The sequence below is a fragment of the Poecilia reticulata genome, chromosome 14, assembly GCF_904066995.2.
Source record: "Poecilia reticulata chromosome 14, P_reticulata-male-v2, whole genome shotgun sequence".
Lineage (NCBI taxonomy): Eukaryota > Metazoa > Chordata > Actinopteri > Cyprinodontiformes > Poeciliidae > Poecilia > Poecilia reticulata.
In genome coordinates, this window is record NC_088843.1 from 8,296,277 (window position 1) to 8,316,868 (window position 20,592).

At 37.3% G+C, this 20,592-nt stretch overlaps 1 protein-coding gene and 1 long non-coding RNA gene across 2 annotated transcripts; one reads left to right on the forward strand and one right to left on the reverse strand.

Annotated features, from left to right (window-relative positions):
- Positions 1 to 2,671: 2,671 nt before the first annotated feature.
- Positions 2,672 to 20,342, forward strand: pitpnab (phosphatidylinositol transfer protein, alpha b). The gene is made up of 12 exons (XM_008427160.3): positions 2,672 to 2,985; positions 8,678 to 8,708; positions 10,832 to 10,977; positions 12,238 to 12,329; positions 13,101 to 13,108; positions 13,411 to 13,485; positions 14,207 to 14,290; positions 14,383 to 14,460; positions 15,413 to 15,523; positions 15,800 to 15,922; positions 16,510 to 16,591; positions 16,735 to 20,342. Exons 1-11 carry the CDS (start codon positions 2,969 to 2,971, stop codon positions 16,555 to 16,557), a joined length of 813 nt encoding a protein of 270 aa, XP_008425382.1. The 5' UTR covers positions 2,672 to 2,968; the 3' UTR covers positions 16,558 to 16,591; positions 16,735 to 20,342.
- On the reverse strand, positions 6,946 to 19,885 carry LOC103475497 (uncharacterized). Its single transcript, XR_535335.2, has 2 exons — positions 19,795 to 19,885; positions 6,946 to 7,169 (listed from the first exon to the last, which is right to left on the reverse strand). It is a non-coding gene; the product is annotated as an uncharacterized LOC103475497 (long non-coding RNA).
- Positions 20,343 to 20,592: the final 250 nt, after the last annotated feature.

The following is a 20,592-nucleotide window of genomic DNA, read 5'->3' on the forward strand; positions in this document are numbered from 1 at the left end:
CATCGCTCTAATTATTGCATTTTGTTTGCTTTTAAGTTGTTCCAACACAAACCAGGAGATGGCAGTGTTTGGTTTATCTTCTGTTTGGCCAAAGCACCCAGTACTCTGTGGAGTACCATCAAATTATAGCAGTGATGAACATTTAAAAACTAAAATGTAAAAGAAGAATATGATGCATATTTGGTGGAATACACGTGTGTTCAAACATGCTGAAATATAACCTGAAAATACCTGAAACATAGAATCTGTGTTTCAAAGGAAGTCCTTGTATGCTGACCTACAAACAAAATCTGAGCATCACTCTTAATATAACAGACATACACGGTGGTGGCAGCAGCATGCTATGGGTTATGCTTTTTCTTAGCAAGGAGCAACAAAACCATAAAATTTTGAAAATTATGATACAAGCTGAAGAATACTTTTTAAAACAGAAATGAAGAAATCGATACCGTGTGTAGGCTAAATGTCAGAATTTTCTTGTGCACAAATGATCTGTCATTGCCCCTGAAAATGATCTAAATCTTTAAAACACCAAGCTATTTTAATAAGTGTTAACAAAATATCTCAGCACTCAGAAAACATGCTCAGGCGTGATGAGCATAAACTATTTTCTCACATCTAGGTGGTTGGTGTTTGCAAGTCCTTCGTCACGCTGAGCTGCCACCTGATATCGCGTTTTAGCAGATTTTTATCACTTGACGCTTGCACCTCTCACCACCTGAGACGAGATGTGCGAAATCATCAGTCACATCGGAGGTGGAGAGGCTGCTCCAGCTCAGCTTTTCATGAAACGACTGAAACGCAGGATGTAGAACTCAATATGTAGTTAAAATTGAACTGCTACCTTCATTAACAGCTTGGCTACAAACTGGTAACAGAAAATGCATATTTTGCCAAACACACCATCACCAATTTTAAGGTTGTTGGTTTGCTTTTATTTTTTTGCACATAAAATATGTGATTCAGAATTTTCCTCAAAATGAGTAAAAGGACTCAGACTGAACTGATCATATTTTGGGTGTTTATCAAGTATCCAAAACAATCATTAGACATTATCTAGCATAATAACGCTAATGCATGGTGAACAATAGAAATACATTCTCAAGTCCTATAACAGATCTAAGGAGTGTTTCAAGCAGTCAGAATAAAAAAAGAAACAATATCCACAACTTTGAAGATCTCATCATGGAGAACTGTTCAATGGTCATCCAAAGTGATGGATGGACAAAGAGAGAATTAATCAGAGAATTCTCTGATTACCAAATTCTTTTTAATTTGGTAGCTGCTGTAACTTTTTGGTCTAAATTCTGGAAGACAGTGTGGGAAGACTAACACTGCTAATCATCCCAAATACCAATGGAGAACCAAAAGGATGGTTAGATCAAAGTATGTTGATTTGTCAGGATGGCCAACTAAAAGTTCAGACCAGAATCCATCTGAGAATTCGTGACAAGTCTTAAAAAATGACTTAAACATTTGAGAATCATCATGTTAATTGCACTGTACTCAGAAGTAGCATATGATTATATGCTACTTTGTGTTTGTGTGTTACTTACAATTGTAATAAAATAAACTGGTTTGTGGTTGTAAAATAAAATATGGAAGCTGTTACTAATACTTTTGCAAGGCACTGTATAACAAAAACCTCGCATGTAGAATTATCTCATTGGACATGAGCCATAAAACCAAGATTATGTCGGCACAGGATAAACTGAAAGATGTATCTTTAAAACAAACTACAAGAGCCAGAAGCGGATATGTGGTTGTTGTCAAACGGAGACATGAGCTATAAATACAGCTCCAGCTTGCTGTTACATAATTTTAAACTCACATAGCTTCCACATCCCGTGATATTCAGGAAGTGGGTCGAGATTAGGGACCTGGAATCCCTTGTACTGTACTACAGACCCCCCGTGTTGGGAAACAAAGCACGGCCAAAGAATTATGGTTCGGTCTTTGTCTTTCATTTATAATTATTTTAGGATGTTTATTGAAGCTTTACCCCAGTGACAAGGCTTACGTACCCCCTATGCAAGACAATAAAGGTGTCTGTAAAGCAGAAATGATGTCAGGATACACAGCGGTGGGAGTTAATCGCATCAGAAGCGAGGACTTCGTTAAAAGGGCTTAGAGAGCGTCTGGTCCCTGCCAGCGGTGGTCCCCGTGTCATCCTTTGACGCTGAATCGCGCTTCTACGTCACCGCTGTCATGATGACGCAGTGAGCTGCACACTCTTAGTAAAAAAGGTGAGAGCAAAGTTCCTGTGACCACTGCGTGGACAGAGGTTATTTTGATGTCTTGCATTTATGCTGTCATTCTCAATAAAAAGTGTGTTTTATTAACAAGTAGGCTATATCTATTTTTTTTATTAAGAAACGGCTCAGACAATTTAGTAATTCCAATTTACAAATCTTTTTATTCTCTTCTTTCCTTCTTCCTTTCTTTTTACTTTCCTTGTTTGATTCTTTGTTTCTTATTTATTTCTTTTTTTTTATTCATCATGTATCTGTTTAGCAATTTCATAATCAACCGAAAAAAGAAAAAAAAAAACAAAAAACCCACACATTTCTTTAATTTGTGCGGCCGTGTCATTTGTCACCTGTGGGCCGTGCGGGTGCACCGCAGATCATTCTCCGGGTGAACCGTCGTTTTCAGTGTGCGTTCGTTTCCTCACGCAGCGCCTTTTTTTTTTTTTCCCCTGTGATCTGCGTGCAGCAGCAGCAGCAGGAGCAGAGCAGCAGCAACGCCGCGCCGCGGCCCCGATCAGGAAGTGAATCTGAAGAAAATAAGCGACTGTGGAGGTAGAATGACATAGAGAGAGGGGGGGGAGAGAGGTGGGAGAGAATCGAGCGGATAAATAAAGGCGACTATATAAACGGAGGGAGGAATCCGACCCTGTTTCTGGATCCGTTTGGGAGCGGCGCCTGTCTGGGATATAGCTCCACTGCACCGCTGAAATAACACAAAGATGCTCATAAAGGAATAGTAAGTAAAACAGTGTGTGCACGGTGGAGTTTGTGCGTGTGCGTGTGCGTGTGCGTTTGCGTGACAGAGCGCTGATGCGGTTTCGCAGAGCTGCTGACATTGTGGCCAGCAGCCCGGGAGAGGAATTAGGAGAGCGCGTCCGGAGGGATGTCGACGTCCAGAGGACTTTATGTCCATGATCAGATTCCTTCCATCACGCAGAGTCAACTGAGGGATAGAACAGCGCCGGCTGCTGATGCAACTGCAGCCGGTGCTTCCCTGTGCCCTTCACATCCTTCATCACAAGTTCTAGCTCTTAATTCTCTCTGCCAGTGTTGCTAAAATGACGGAAGCTGGTGCTGGGGCAGAAATGGCTGGCATAAGCCGCTCCGTGCCGTGCTCTGCCGCGCTGCGCCGTGCCGTGCCCGCGCCGCTGTGGCCATGTTATTGATGCGCTCTGGTGAAGGTGAAACTAGCGATGGAGCATTCCGGCGTTTAGCTCTGGAGGAATGAAGAAGGTGTTGGATGGCCCGGGGTGGAGGGGATGCTTGGAGAGGATAAGGTGCGGGATGGGCAGGTGTAGAGGAGGTGGCGTAAAGGGCAAATGGCGAGGTTTGTGTTTGATGCTGGGCCGAAGGGAAGCAGTGGCATATTAATCTGTGCCTGCTAAGAGGAAGGGTATTTTTAATTCATTGTTTTTGCATTGTTTTAACACAATGTTACTCCTCCACCCCCCACAAGGACTTTCTGTTCTTTATAGAAGAACGGATTGGGGCCTTTGCTCAGAATCAGAAGGGCAAGAAGGATGCAATGCTGGCAAAGTAGGATGTTACTGGGATTGAAATTAAAATACTCAGATATTAATACTGAAGACATCCAAAATTATATTCAGTTTTTTCATTACAGCAAATTCTTTTTGCCAACTGAAGAAAACGTCACTCTGATAACCTTAATGTAAAGGACCTTCTTCTAAATATTGTATTTAAAACTCAATTTTTTTCCCCCTGCAACTTTGGCAAGGTCACACATACTTTCTGAACACCAAGCTACAAAAAACAAAATCCACTTCCAATAAGCTTACCATGCCTTGGAAAGTATTAAAGCTCTTTGAATCTTTTCACATTTTGTCCTTTCACAAGCAAAAAGTTTTTCATTCGGCTTTTACGCGATACACCAATACAAAATTGTGCATAACTTTGAAGTGAATGAAAATATACATGGTTTAAGACTTTTTACAAATTTTAGTCAATAAAGGCTGCAATCTTTGCTCATTCTTTTTTGAATTATTGGTTAAGGTCAGTCTGAATTTTTACACTGATTCTCGAGTGTATTTATGTCTGGACTTTGACTGGGCCAATTTAACACGAATAAGCTTTTTTCTAAACAACTCCATTGTAGTCCTGACTGGATGCTTAAGGTCAGCGTGCTGCATGGATCACCACTTCAACTTCTAACAACGTTTCATCTAGTGCTGCCCTGCAAATAGCTCCATTCGGGAAACAGCTCTTTCCCGTTTCTCCTGAAAAGGCATTTCCACAGCATGAGGTTGCCACCACAAAGTGTCACAGTGGGGATGGTTTATTCAGGATGAAAGGATTCCGCACCACACAGTTGTTTATCTTCTTTTGCATGAAGACAAGCAAGTTTGACTTTGGCTTCACCTGACCAGATTAGCTTCTAACTCATATTTTTTGTGCTCTCTATGTGGCAAAGTTCAGAAGTCATTTGTTTTCACATTGACCTCTTGTCAGTCTTCTATAATACTGAGTATTTTTGGGATGTATCACAAGTAGTTGTCCTGGCAACAGATGTTCCCACCTGAGCTATGGATTTCTGGAGCTCCTTCCGAGTTACCATGGGCAAAATGTTCGCTCTGCAACTGACTACAAGTGCACACCAGTAATTTCATCATCATTCTACTTCATGTAATGTTTTGACTTACGCTTCCTCACAAAATCCAAAGTAAGTCCATTGAAGTTTGTGGGAAAATCCGAGGAAGTTTGGTGGGTGTGAACGCTGCTCCGTGTGTTGGAGACTAATCACCTACAACCGTTGTGTTGATTTCCTATCACATGTATTTAATCAATGAATGTCAGCAAAAAGCCGCAGATCAGAGTGGTGGCATGGCCAAAGATCTGAAGTGATTAGGGAGAGTCAGGCCCTCTGCAGTAAGCCTGGATATTAATTAAATTGGTTACTATTAAAGGCTAAAAGCTTCTACACACTGTCAACACACAGGCAAGAGACTTGTGCATCCACTATAACAGGAAACCATCATGGAGGCCAGGAGTCAAGTCTTACAGGTGCTTTGTGACCTAGTGATCCTTACCTGACACTGACCTAGATCTCCTTTTATTTCCTTATTTCCCAGTAGGTTTTGGTGCTTATAAAAATAAATAAATAATCCTTTTTGCAATATGTGAAGCAATAAAGCGAATTATGTAGAAGCTGAAAGAGGGAAGAGGATGAATAGAGAAAGAGAAATAAGCTACAAGGACATATAAGATGAGCAATGCAGAAGGGGTGTTTGTTTCCTGAAGCCACAGAGAGACACATGATCCCTCAAGACCTTTGGACCAAGGAGACTTCCAAAGACAGGAAAAAAATTATCTTCAGTTCTTGTTTTTCATTTTAGAATTAAATTCAGATTTTTGATACAGACACTTGGCAAAAAGTGTTATATGAGGTGCATCTTTTAAGAAAGAGCATTAAAATATTTTTGCAATGAGCAGCTGTAAACCGCAGCAGCATATGGCCTACTATTCAGTGAGCGCCTTTGTGGGACCCAGATTACATTAAGTGGCAGGTGGGTGTAGGATTATGGGAATTTTGGCATACTTCACATGCTCACATAACAAAATCAACAAAGCTGCATACTGTATGCGTGCATAGAGTGGTATGAGATGCAGACAGGTCAGAGAGCGGAAGCAGAGCAGTGCGTTTTAACGGTGGAAGCATTGTGAATTGCAGGAACGTCATCGGATGAGGTTTCTGAATTTGGAAATATGCACATTGCAAATTCTGTCATAAATGAATCCATGTTTCATTGTTGTTAGATGTAAATGTGTGGGCTCCCATTCTAGACTAAGATCCCTCCCTTCAGCAGCCAAAGTGTGGTGGCTGCTGACGTTAGTTACGTTTTCTAAACTGAACAGGACTTTATCTTAAAACAGTTTCAAAGAAGAACTTAATTCAGTGACTTTTTATTTTAGATTTTTTTTGGTTATCACTTGTGTTACATTATAGAGTTTTTGTACTTTGTCTAGATTGTCTATTTTTGTAATAGCAATTCAGATTTCTCCTTGAGATCTATAATGAACAGATGCATTTTTTTTTACTCTGTTTGGGTTAAAATTTTGACTAGAAAAATATGAAACAATTTACAGGGCAAAACTTCAACATTTTGTGTAAAACTGTACCAGATCACCTTTTTACCACATCAAATCCTGTAAAATGAAGAAAAAAATAAAATAAAATAAAGACAAAATGTTCAGTGTCAGTTATTGCTTAGATCAGGGGTGTCAAACTCCAGTCCTCGAGGGCCGGCGTCCTGCAACTTTTAGAAGTGCCTCTGCTGCACCACACCTGAATAGAATAATTAAGTAATTAGCAAGACTCTGGAGAACTGAGGAGGTAATTAAGCCATTTGATTCAGGTGTTTTGTACCTGTGGCACATCTAAAAACTGCAGGACAGCGGCCCTTCAGGACTGGAGTTTGACACCCCTGGCTTAGATATTAAAATAACAACAGATGAAGGACTAAGTCCAGCATTGGCGTTTTTAAACAGCAAACTTGACACAGATTGAGAAATAATTACAGGAAACTTGTTATTATTTCTTGTAGTTTGTTTTGTCACATAAGAGTTTATTTAACAAAACAAATCCAACCTTCTATTTAAATACTTTATTCAATAAACTCGCTTAACCAGTAACACCCAACTAAACTACTAGCAAAACATGAAAGACAAAATAATCCATTGATGCCATGCACTGTGGGATTTATAGTTCTTATTGTATTTGTTCCCTGTAGTTCACACCTTCATGGCTGGAGGCACAAATTTTACAAAACAAACACGTGTACCTTCTCACAGACAGTTTTTTTTTTTTTTTATAAGTTCAGACCATGTAATGACCTGCCAGCTTGTCCAGGCTGTAATCAGCTTCTGTCATCAATGGCTGCAGAGAGCTGCACTGTGACCACGAACCTGCAGAAACATAAAATGGATGGATGGATTGTTTGACACAGTCTACTCTACTAATTACACATTGACAAACATAATTAAACTGACATTATTTACATTTGTACAATTTTTTGCAAATTTAACATACTGAACCACAGTTTTCTCTTTTGCCATAAACTAGCGCATCCTTAAAGTGTATTTTGTGAAACACCAAGTTTTGTCATGTCTGCGAAATATCTCTATTATTTAAAGTTCCCTTGTTATATGTCTGTCTATTAAAATCTTAATTGTAAACTAAATTAGTGATAAAAGCAAAAAGAATTATCGTAATATTGCTACAACATGTGTAAGGACTTACACAATTTCAAAGCAGTGTTGACAGCATAACATGCATAGAAAGGCAATGATTGAGTATTTGGCATGTAATGACCCATGCATATCGTCAATAGTGTGACGATATGCATATCGTCACACTATTGAAATGTAAAGCAGATATTCTATGGTGTAAAAGGGGTTTTAATGCTTCTCAAAGCAAAATTGTCCTGTATATGTCACCTGTTTTAGTGGCAGCTGAAACTTTGACCATTTCAGATTTATTAGTCTGAAAACTGAAATCGGTGCATCCCGACTTTAGCAAAATAGAGGAAGATCTTAGTGTTGTCACAGCAACTGGATTAGGTAAGCTGTCAATTAATAGCTTAGGTCAATGCTACATCCTTAAGCAAACCCAAGGGCAAATACATATTCCTATTCCTTCTCAAAGAAATTCTGTACCCAACAATGTACTTTGTTTGCAGGTGTGTCATTCATCATTTGTGCATAAAACTTAGTTTTTACATATACATTTCTGTGCGAGGACATTTAGCTAAGAGCCACATCATCATTTTGTGGGTGATCTGTAACGTTTAGGATCATTTGGTAGCCAGCAGCTTTCTTCATGCTCTTGTAAACAAAGGCGGAACAGAGAATTACTGACAGTTTCAGGCGTATTGTAAAAAGCTAAAAAAAAAAAAGTAAGCAGCACATCAACATCATTTTTATTGACTTCCGCTAAATGAGGCCTGAAACATAAGCGTGAACATTACCTATTCAGAAATCTAATTGAAACATAATGAAATGCCTGTAAGATTCAGCTTCGTTTACCCTCATGTTGCTTCAGCAAGGAACATTCTCAATGTCTCTTGCAAAGCAGTGATCTGATTAATTTATCAATGTATTGCTTTTATTCAGTTTGGTTCCAAGATAGAACTATTGATTCCTCAGTTTCTGAGTTTTGGTAAAGTTTTAGGTCAATAACTGTCATAAATTAATTTGTAGAGAAGGAACGCTTTAGGATTCAACTTCATGTTTCTCAAAAGGCTAAACTTGCAATCTAGGCCAATCTGGGTTGCTGGTTTGACTAAAGCAGTTCAGTATGTGACCACATGGATATATCTTTTTTGTTGTTTTTGCTCTCTTGTATGGTATTTCTGTTTAGGAGAACTAGAATTTCCGAGTCCTTGTTTGAATAACTTCTTTTTTTTTTCTTGCAGTCGAGTGATTCTTCCCATCTCTGTGGAAGAGGTAAGTGCAGTTTAACACTCTTCAATATCTGTGTGTGAGTTAGCTGACTCCATCCATCCATACATCCGTCTATCCATCGACCGATTCACTTCCACTTTTAGGCCATGAGCTTAAACACAGTATTAACTCTGGAAATTTGAGACTGGACAAGTGTGATTTGTTGACATGCAAAATGTGTAGGAACCCTGAAAGCTGTTCCTTTAAATAGGACTTTTTAAAGCAAACAGCTTATTATCATCCCTCTCTCTCTGCCTCTCTCTCTCCCTCTCCATCTGTTTGGGCCTTACCATAATTATTTCAACTGTAGTTTCCCCCTCTATTAAGGCCTGCATCGCAGATGAGTTATCTGAAACTACTTCCATGACATCACATGCTCACCCACCTCTGTATGCTACTTTAAATTGAACTTTTGATGCACATTATAAAAACAGTCATTTTAGACAGGCAAAATAATCCAGTTTAATCTGAAAAACTGTGCTCACACACACTGTGGTCTCAAGCATGAGTGTGAAGCACCAGTAAGTGCTTCAGTGTGCCACATCACATCAATGACATGGGGACCTCTAAATGAGAGACCATTGATGTTGTCTTGTACTGTCATTAAATCTCATTCCTTGTAGTCTTTGTCATTATGTTGCTGAGTATTTTTACTATCATGTGAAGCTTACTAGAGGGATGCACTAGTGATAGAAAAGCTTCGCTAATGTCTGATTGGTCCTCATAATGTTGACTTTCATGATTTAGTTATGTCTGACACAAAATTTCAATTAAAATGCATCAGTCAGAAGAAGTAACTAATATAAAAATGTGCCAGAAACTAAATATTTAAGTCAGATTTTTTTTTTTTCCAGTGTTAGAAAAACAAAAACATTTTTATTATCTGCAAAGATTCAAGAAAATAAGTATAAACAACCCACATAACCTTTAGCAAGCACACATTTCAAGATTTTTTGTAAGATTGAATCAATCAAGATCTAATGAATGGTGTAACACTTACATTTTGCACACGTAAATGTGATAATATTCTTTATACACAACTGTGTATAGTCTTGCTTAACTAGGTCAGCAAGAACTGATCAACTTTTCAGATTCCAGTTTTGTTTGTTCGTTGCCTGTATATATATAATATATATATATATATATATATATATATATATATATATATATATATATATATATATATATATATATATATATGTCAATGAAAAGTAAAAACTCAATATCAAGAGGGAGAGAGTTTAGTTTTGGGCAGATTTATCTCAGCAAATAACAGCATATAATGTTAATTGGAGATTAGTAGAGGAAGTGATCAGTTTGTCCTCCATCAGACTAAGTCTCTTAGAATGAGTCAGGAGTGGAAAAGAGCCAGGGAGGAACATCTTTTATTTCTAAGTAACTTGGAAACTGTTGTCTTCTGTTATTTGCAACCAAGTGGAAAATGTTGCCAACTACCCAACCTCCTTATTCATTCTGCCATTAGTTCAATCTTTCAGTGTATGTCCACAGTTTGATTTAGTTTGAGAAAATTCAATAAAATTGCTCTGTGAAAAAAAGACAACAGATTTTATCCTTTGAGTTTGATTGCCTGTAATTAAAGGCATGAGTGAAGTTATTTTAATTCCTTCAACCTCACACCTTCTAACTAAAAGTATATAATATATTACCATTAAAAACTTTTTCCAGCATTGACTCAGTTATGCTTATATAGTTTGAACTTTGCTGTTCAAAATGCTAGATAAATGAAACTAAACATCTTAATTGTGAAAACAATAGAGTAAATGAGCCTTCATTGAGTCACTCCATGCTTGCTGTGTTATAATTGTGCCAAGGCTCAGATTTGTTGAGGTTATATGATGGATTAGAGCTGATTAAGACAAAAAGGAAACCATTGTTTTCTGTTTTAAAATCGCTTGAATGCAACGCCTTAAGATGGAGAAGGAGGTGAAATGAGGAGAACGAGAAAGGAGTTTATATTTGCAACAACAGATTAAATGATTCAGAGCTCCATTAAATAAAAATAAGAGAGAAAATAAGGTATTAATTTTAAATATAACCTGTGATTATGGACTTTTGTTTTACTCGATTTTCATTAACAGTCCAATCCATTGTTCTGTGTTTTTCAGTACCAGGTGGGCCAGCTGTACTCTGTAGCTGAAGCCAGTAAGAATGAGACGGGCGGAGGCGAAGGAGTAGAGGTGCTAAAAAATGAACCGTATGAGAAGGATGGAGAGAAGGGCCAGTACACACACAAAATTTACCATTTGCAGAGGTAAGCATTTTCACAAGAGGTGTGCCAGAAAGTGTGTCTTGTAGAACGTCCACATATCACGTTCACACAGAATGAATTTCTCATTTTATGTTTTAAATACATTCTCTCTTTTTTATAGCCACTCAGACCTTTTTCAACATCTTTCAGTCACCAGGAACTCAATACTTTAGCTACACTATTTGGATCATAAAGTGTAGCAGTTTGGTCTTTATTCGACTCTAATGAAAAGTTTTTAAATATACTATGGTTAATAATATTGCTCCAGTTATTCAGATTACAGTACACCTGCCTATTGTTAGTGTGTCAATGGTGGAAATATTAAAATTCTGGTGATACAAACCAGAAGTATTTTAAATAAAAAATAACTAAGCCAAACATTAAACACTTTGATTGTCCATAGATCAGTTTTATATGATTGACCTTTTTGCAGAGACTCTTTTTTTCTTCTATTAATGATGGTGCAATTGCACATTAACAATTGATACCATTGTACTAGTAATGCCATATAATAGTAGTCATGTCTCTATAACTCCTTCACATTTTGTTTAGTTTGTACCTGCAATTCCAATCCAATGGACTAGAACAAAGTAGTGCACAAAAGTGAGAGTTTTTAATCTTCCTTACTGTAACTAATTTGAAAGATTTTGAATGTTATTTTATTCAGCGATAGAATCGCCATTCACATGTAGAAACTGTTTTTTTTATCCCCCATTGTTGAGTGGAAATTAACTGAGGTTGAAACAGATTAAATGGAGACCACAGAGCATACACTTTCAATTTTTGCCATTGATTCTCAATTGGATTTAGGTCTGGACTTTGACTGGGCCATTCTAAGACCTGGATATATTCCAATCTAAATAATCAGATTAAAATTCTGGTTTTATGTCATCTTGTTGAAGGATTAACCTCTGCCCCAGTTTCAAATCTAAAGGTTTTCACCCTATCTTTACCCGTACTTAGCTCCCGCCATGTTCCCGTCACTCTAACCAAGTTACCGGTAGTTGTCCTGGCTCAAAAAATGCCTTCCCACATCACGTTTAGGTCTAAGTCTTCCATGTTTTCAGTGTCCCCTATATAGATTGTGGCCATTTAAACTTCTTTCAACAATGGCTATCTTCTTGCTACTTTCTCATCCCCAGATTTAGTGATTTATGCTTGCTGGATGTAAAAAATTCTACCACCTTTATATATCAAGGACAACTGCTATACATAAGTTTATAGCAGTTAAACTCATGTAGTTTGTTTTCTATTCTCTTGTAGTAAAGTGCCATCATTCGTCAGAATGTTGGCTCCATCTTCAGCTCTGAACATCCACGAGAAAGCCTGGAATGCATATCCTTATTGTCGTACAGGTATGTATAATTGCACACTGTGGATGGGCACACACAGCTATTTACAGACTAACATACATTTGAACTCTGCAAAACCCTGATTGCGTTTTTTTCTAGTAAGTACAGTCATTTCGTCTAGACTTGATTGAAGATTTGAGCCTAATTTTTTTAATTATGATCTACTTTTGGACCAGACCTTGGACGTTCCAAATCCCTTCTGGGAATAAGTTGTGAACAAGTTCCTGCAATGGAGCTAACCTCCCAGCTAAATTACTAATGCTAACAGTTTTGTCTACATGCCCAATGCACATTTTGGTGTGGCGTCTTTGTCAACTAAAAGAAACAATGGAGATTTCTTTGTTGTTGTCTTCAAAAAGGTGTATTTATGAACGTTTTAAATTGCTTCAGGTAAAAAAATGCTTTCATGCTCTAGATTCCTCTCTTCCTCTCTTCTTTCCTTGTGCCTTTGGGTCTCTGTCACTTTCAAGGAGTAGTTGAATAATTTACTACATGTCCTGTGAGAAGAGCTGTGCAATCACTTGAGCCGTTCAGGCAAAGATCCCGCCACCCGTACACACTGCCAGCTGCCAGACCGCCATCTGTCACACAAACACATTTAAAGGCACAAACCAACTGCATCTCAAACACTGCTCTCGTATCATTTTGAGATTGCCAGCTTGTGCAAATGCTAATAGCTTTCTCAGATATCGTTTGCTGTCGTTAATTGTGTCTTTCTCTGTGTTTGGGGCTGCACTCCCCCCCCCCCCCCCCCCCCTCCACCTGGCTCTGCAGTCATCACTGTGAGTATTTCCTTTGCTTGTGTTTGCTTTGAAGAATTCAGAAATCAACACATGCGACACACTAAGCTATGGTGCACAAGGAGAAGGTGCCTAACCTGAAAGCCGAGAAAGAAATGTGATCTTTTTAGTGAGACTGTAACAAGGATAGCAATACACTGTGACTGTGTTTGTGTAGCTGGGTGTTAGTGAACGACAGCAAGATACCGATCCCTGTCAGCTGAACCTTTTATAGATTTTTACAAGGGATTCTTTCAAAGTGCTTTACTGCCTTCACTCTGGGTTGTCTGTGTTTTTCTTTGCAGAATGAGTATATGAAAGATAACTTCCTGATCAAGATTGAAACGTGGCACAAACCTGACATGGGACACCAGGAAAATGTTAGTGAATAAGATCATAAGCTATGGGAGTGTATTTTCATGTCTGAACAAAATTATGAATTCAGGTATGAAAGAGAGAACTTTAATAAATTGTCAACACAAATCATGTTTCGTCACACTACAACCATAAAAGCCTGTTTAAATGGGATGTTTTTATGATAGAGCCACACAAAGTGCATAATGTGTATAGTGGAAGAAAAATGATACATGGTTTTCAAAATGTCTTAGTTTTTGTTATTTAATAAAGTCAAATACTGTTAAGTGTGGAGTTACATCGGCTTGCATTGTGTACAACTATTTTCATAGAAAAAAGAGCTACAGATCTTTCTGGAGTATGTTTAGCAATGTGTTTTTTTGTTTGACAGTTCTTTGCAGGGTAATATATCATGCATGTCACAATTGTTAGATTTTTATTAATAACAAAAATTGAAAGCCATTTATCACTTTCCTCCTTCACCACATCTACTTATTTTATGCTGGTCTATTACTTACAATCATAAAGACCATGAAGTTTATTATTTTAAAATGTTGATCACAGACATGATTTTTATCAACTCTTTCATTTCTGTGTCATTTTACATGGTAAACATTTATTGGATTGTATTTTTTCTTGAGTTTAGGCTTATAACTTTGACATTAGGAACACATTGCATAAACATTCTGCATGTAATTTAAATTTGTAGACCAATTTTTCTGATTTTGCCCTGTGGTTGTGTTTTAGGTACACGGTTTGGATGCAGAAACCTGGAAAAAGGTGGATGTAGTCTATATTGATATTGCAGACAGAAGCCAGGTGGAGCCAAAGGTAAATCAGTCAGCCCATTTTTACTGCTGGAATGATGAATGCAGCTGTTGTTTGTATTGTTTCATGCCCCACATACATCTTGTCTGTATCAGGACTACAAACCAGAGGAGGATCCCTGCAAGTACAAGTCAGCAAAGACAGGACGAGGTCCTCTAGGACCAGACTGGAAGGTAAACAATACCAACATTTTCATCTTTACAGTAAATGCTACATTCCGTATTATGAATTACATTATAAATTCTGGTGTTAAAAAATTGATTCATAAAGGTTTCATTACAGGGTTTTGGAATGTTTTTTTCTTTTTGTTGTTACTCTCTGCGGTGGCTTTCCTAGTATTTGGTTTTCACATGTTGTGAAGCAGCTGATGGTTAATCCTGCACAAAGCCCTTGTAAATCTTTCAAGGTGTTTTTCTCAACTTTTTGTTCTAAAAGATATTAGTAACTTAACCTAAAGAGATACATTTTCAGTTCTTCCTATGTTTCATGTACTGTTCCTTAATACTTTCATTTGTTATTGGACCATGTCTCATTGTTAGCTTCCATAAAACACACATGCAACCTAATCTCTGTTAATTTGCCAAATGAAAAGAAATCTCCCTCCCACTGGCATGTGTTGTCCAGCAGCTATGACGTCTAGTGAGCGTTCTCTAAGCTAACATTTTGCCCTGAGGGAATCAGACACAAGAAGAAGACACAAATTTCTGTAATAGTTTCCACCTCCACCTGTCAATTTGCAACTTCCTAAGGCATAATTTCAGCTTTGAATGTCCTTGTTGTATTTCTGTCTTGGAACATAGAAACCATGACTTCCATGTATAATTAAAATGCACCAATTGCTCCCAAAAGCTGAATAAAATTGTTACTCTTACTCTTTCTCGTCAACTTGGGAACAGTATGAGAACATGTTTTTGTGCTTTTGAAACAATAACTTTTAAAGCCTTTTTGTATCCTAATGCATAAACAGCCCATAATCAGCCCCACAGCTTATATTATTCGTTTTTTCATTTCTGCTACAGATCTAGAAAACAGTTGGTTTAAACATTAAATCTGAGTCCAAAAGTGTATCAGTAGGTCCCCGTTGCCTATGACAACCCTAATGCTAGTGTTTCTGTTTACATGCAGAAGGAGCTTCCTAACAAGAAAGACTGCCCACACATGTGTGCCTACAAACTGGTCACTGTCAAATTCAAGTGGTGGGGTCTGCAGAATAAAGTGGAAAACTTTATCCAAAAGGTTTGTTGACTGTTGTTTTTTCTTGCCTTATTATGCTTTTCAACTTTTGTACAAGATAGTGGTCGAGTCAGGGAATAATATACATTTCTTACTGAATTTCCAGATCTTATTTTTGTTTAATGTGCTAAGAATAGCTGGCAGTACAGCAGCTTGAAGTGTGGTAATAAAGCATAAATAATTATGATAATGCTACTAATATCCATTCATAAGGAAATAAGCATCTATTATCCTTGGGCCACAATAAGCTATTTGATTTTTTCCGTTGCTGTCTTACAGCAAGAGAAGCGCTTGTTCACAAATTTCCACCGCCAACTGTTTTGCTGGATTGATAAGTGGATTGAACTGAACATGGACGATATTCGTCGCATGGAGGAGGAGACTCGTAGGGAGCTAGATGAAGTAAGCCAAAAGAAATATCACACACTGCCAAATCTCTTACACAAATATGAAACTTGTTTCTTATAACCCAGAATGTTAAATTATCTACAGTTAAAACTGACTGGACCGACATTTGAGATGCAGGATGACCTGAGAATTTGGGGCCAGGTTCTGATTATCAGTTTTTTAAGTTCCAATCTGCTAATAGCGATTTTTGTAAATTCATATTTTGCAAAGACGGAATTAAAAAGATCGTTCTATTCTAATTTAAATATTACAACTTCTTAGATTTAAAGCACAAAATTTTAAAAATGTCTTAACCTTATTAAAATTAAGTTTCTAAAAAAACCCTGAGAGCAAAAGAGCCTTCCTGTTATCTGCTGAGGCTTCTCTCTATTTAAAGGTAGCAGCTTCTTCTAGAAATTTCTCACACTTTTTGGTGCTTCACCTCACTTCATTTTTAAACACCTTTACAGTAGTACTTATGATGCAACCCCATCGCAGTTGAACACAGGTTGTGATTAGTCTGACATCTACCATCCAATACCCTTCATTCAATAATTTCTCAGTGTCTCTCTAATGAGCATGTTGTTCTATATTCTTGTCAGATGAGAGTCAAAGATCCTGTGAAAGGAATGGTGGCTCTAGAGGACTGAGACTTTGTTGGACATAAATGCTGCCGCTCATCAGGTAAAGCAGAGTTGTAATGGAAACAGATGTGTAAATATGTCCGTCGGCATATCTACACGTTAGCTTCGTTTCTTCATGGTGAACCATAAAGAAACTTTGCTTTTGTTTTTTTCTCTATCACTCATGTCTCCCTTTCCCACCAGATTAGACCTGAAACCAGCGGATTCACTCCTCCTTTTGTCTCAACTGATACATCTGACTGGACGGTCCAAATCCTACTTTCCGCAGTACATTTTGGTCTTCTCGGACCTGGACCCAGTGCACTCCCAGTTTTCAGCTGATCTCCTCTACATCGTCTGTCCTTCCTTGAGTCCTTCTTGTCTTATTTTGTTTCGTTGCTTTTACTCATTTGCTGCTTCCATCTAGCTTAAACTTTTTAAAGCCTCCAGTAGCACCATTACTGATATTGTGAGTTACTCCGATCTTTTTCTCTCGATTTTGTTCTAAACTGCAGAGAACAGTGAGAACTCTGTCGTTCATCTCTACAACTAAGGACATATTTTAGACAAAATATCACAGTGGCGCATCAGTAGCGTGTAATGCAGTCTGCTGTGTACTTCTAACCAGCTAGTAAGGTTTTATCCCCAGTACCTGCCTTCCGACTTCAAGGCGTTTGTCAGTTTTTCTGCTGCTTTGTGAGTTTGTGTGTGTGTCTGTGTGTAAATGCTTCTGTTGTGTGCCGGTGTGTGTTGATAGGTCGTCAAAGTTTCCAGCCAGGTTTTTCTTCAACACTTTATTTCAAGCTCTGGATGAACATGCAGTAATATGAAGATTATGTCTAACTCTATGAATATTTAGGTAGAAATAGTCTAAAGAGATGCACATAAAATATTAATCACAGTTGCTACAGTAAATGAAAACAGCCATAAATGATTTGAGGACTGTCGTTTTTTTTTTTTCTTGACGTGTCATTTCCAGTGGATAAATGGTCTTATCCAGCAAAAGCAATAACTATCATGACATGTTGGTCTCCTTTTTTTATCATCACAAATCTGTTTTAGTCCTTATTTTGTTTCTGTTGTGAGGTCAGTTTTAGGAAAGCAGAGCCTGAACTGAATGTCATTAGCTTAACAGAAGTGCTGGTTTTAAGTGTCAGTCTTTCCATAGAGTGTTATCTTGTTATTTATTTCATTGTTCTTACTCATTTTCTCTGGTATTGTGCTTAGGACTGAATGAGTAACGATTAGTGATGTGACAGTTTGCAGAGAGCTGATGAACGACTGGGTGAAGAAGTGAGGAACAGCTCACTCGACATCATTGTTCTCTGTTTTTATCGTCTCCTTTGTTATTATTCTTTTTCTTATTTTATAGATTTCATACACTTTTATCATTCCATGTACTTTCACAGGAGAGTGTGCAAGAGACAACATAAAGGAGCCAATCAATTACATTGATGCTTAGATTGGTTATATTTGGATCGCTACAAAAACTGCCACAAAATTTTTAAAAAAATTAATCCATGCGTATGCTATTGTTGTGAAAGTTGCTATAGCAGATGTTTGATTCAATATACTTACATAATGGTATAGATTTTAATCAATTTCAGTCTTTTTTTGGAGACAATAAATTACAAAATTATATTTATTTTTGGAACTTTAGGTCCAACAATTTCAAAGGATTAATTCTGGACACATATGTGGAGTCTATATAAATATTTATTTGCAATAATAAAAGATTCAGTGGAAGGGCTTCCCATTGGCCTTTATTAGACATAAACCACATGAAGTACAGTCATAGTTTGTTTTTTAAAAAAAAGCTGGTTTAATTTGACATTTTATAAAGTTTTACTGATCCCTCTGTTGTAGAAATTGTGCTTACGGGAACGCTTGTTTGGAATAAGGATGAGTCATCATCACGTCATCACTGACTTAATTTTAATCCTAAATTAGGTTTTAGGTCAGTTTATTAGGTCTAGACAAATTCAGTCATTTCTTTGTTTCACAGTAAATCCAGAAACTGAACTGATCACTTAAATAATTTAACAAACAATATGAGATAAAATCATTAGAGAGAGCAACTATTATCATCTATACTTTTTAGAATCTTCTTTCATTATGTTAGAAGTCTTTTTTTTCACAGCGGTGTAATTCAATAGGCCTTCCAGGCGTCAAAAGTGACACAATCCAATGAACTAATAAATTGATGAATAATTATCTATATCAGTTAGACTTTAAATAAAATGTCAATAAATATATTAAATATTTATAAATATGTTACTTTGTTTTGTATTTATATAATTTTTAAACCAATGTATTTTTTTAAAAACTAGTGAAAACTAGTGAAAATCAACAGTTATATGTTGAATAAATCATGTACTCACAAGTCACACAGCTCAATTACAGACCAATCATCTGTAATTGCCATCTGCATGGCAGTTAGCCCCGCCCACTTACCTTGACAGGTAAGGCTGGAAGATGAAATAAATTCTTGATGACGTGCAATATGGGATTAAATACTGACATATTCAAGCATCCTTTCAACATAATGAGTGGACAACTTAAGTAATTATTTCCAAATTTAACAAAGTATTTGATTATTTGTTTAGCTTGTTTTCCAATAAAGTATTTTGTGTTAAATTAATGGATTTTATTTCATTTAAATCACATGTACATATGTTTGTTTAACTTCTCTTTTATGCATTGACTTGTGGCACTTTTGGCCCTCAACAGCCAAATTGCTTCCCACTGTCTTTTACCTCCTCTGAAGAGAACATGGATGTCCCACCCCTCCACGTCTGTGTCCACCATCCCTCTCTGTTTGGGTTTGTCAACTGGGTCATGGAGATTTGTGGATGTACTGTGTGTACTGACTTTGTAAATAGTAAATAAATTAATGTAGATGAACACATATATATAGGTGAGACTGTCCTGCCAAGTGTGCACAACACCCTCTCAGACACTCCTGATCCATTATTCAAAAGCCTCACAGACTCCTACAGAAACATTTGAGTGTGAAAATGTAGAGTTATAGTAGCTAAAATTTAGTGCAGGTAAGAAATTGTGAAGAACAATATGAAATTTATTTATTTAGGAAAACAATTTTTACATATAAAAAATTAGCAGCAGTTGAGCTTTGCTATTTGTATTCAGAGGAGAACATTTGAAGTGAAGCAAGCACCCCGTTCACTGTCCCCTCAGAGGGGACGTCCTCTCACTGGCAGGACAGTGTATAAATATATATTTTTGTTCTGAATGTTGTAGTACCTCTGTTGTCAGTCTCTGGATTACATTCTCTTCTCTCACTGAAAAGGTAGACGTTACTGTAGCTTGGGTCAGTGCATTCATCCACATCTTGGCAAAATCGTCGAAGTGGATCCCCGATGCATGTCGGATTGTGGCACTCCCGTCGTTAGCCGTGAAGGGTGATTATTCTACATGGCCTTCAATGGAAGCACAGAAGAACCCTGATAAGGAATGTGGTTTCCAAGCAGATGCTGAGAGAAGGGTGATTTTAAGAGCTCAAAGACACAAAAGTTATGAGAGAACATATTTTAACAGAGACAATCTAATATATCTCTTTTTAGATTCCTTGATTTTTAATTGGAGTATGAAGAAACCAAATGATTCCATAATCCTGAACTGTTTTTAAATCTCTCTGTCTCTCTTTTTCCTCTCACTCCTGTTACCTTGTCTCCTGTTTTTTATTTTATTTTATTGTGAATTTGTGCCTTTTTGTCATCTTATTCTCTAATAACACTACTGTACATCAGAGACATAACGAAATGAATAAAGACTCAAAGTGACTATACGAATTTAGAGCATGATGTGGATTACTTTGTCCTGAAGCATTGTTAGAGTTTCTGTGGTGTCAGACTCATAACAAAATCATTGCGTTGTAATAAACTTCATGGGTTACGAATGGAAAGTCCTTTAATAGCTGTTCAGTATTCACATTGTCAAATGTTATGTTGAAAGACCTAAAAGTGTCTTTCAACATAACTTGTTTCCCATGACCTAAAATTAATAAGGTCATGGGAAACAAGTGGGGTAGATCAGAAATAG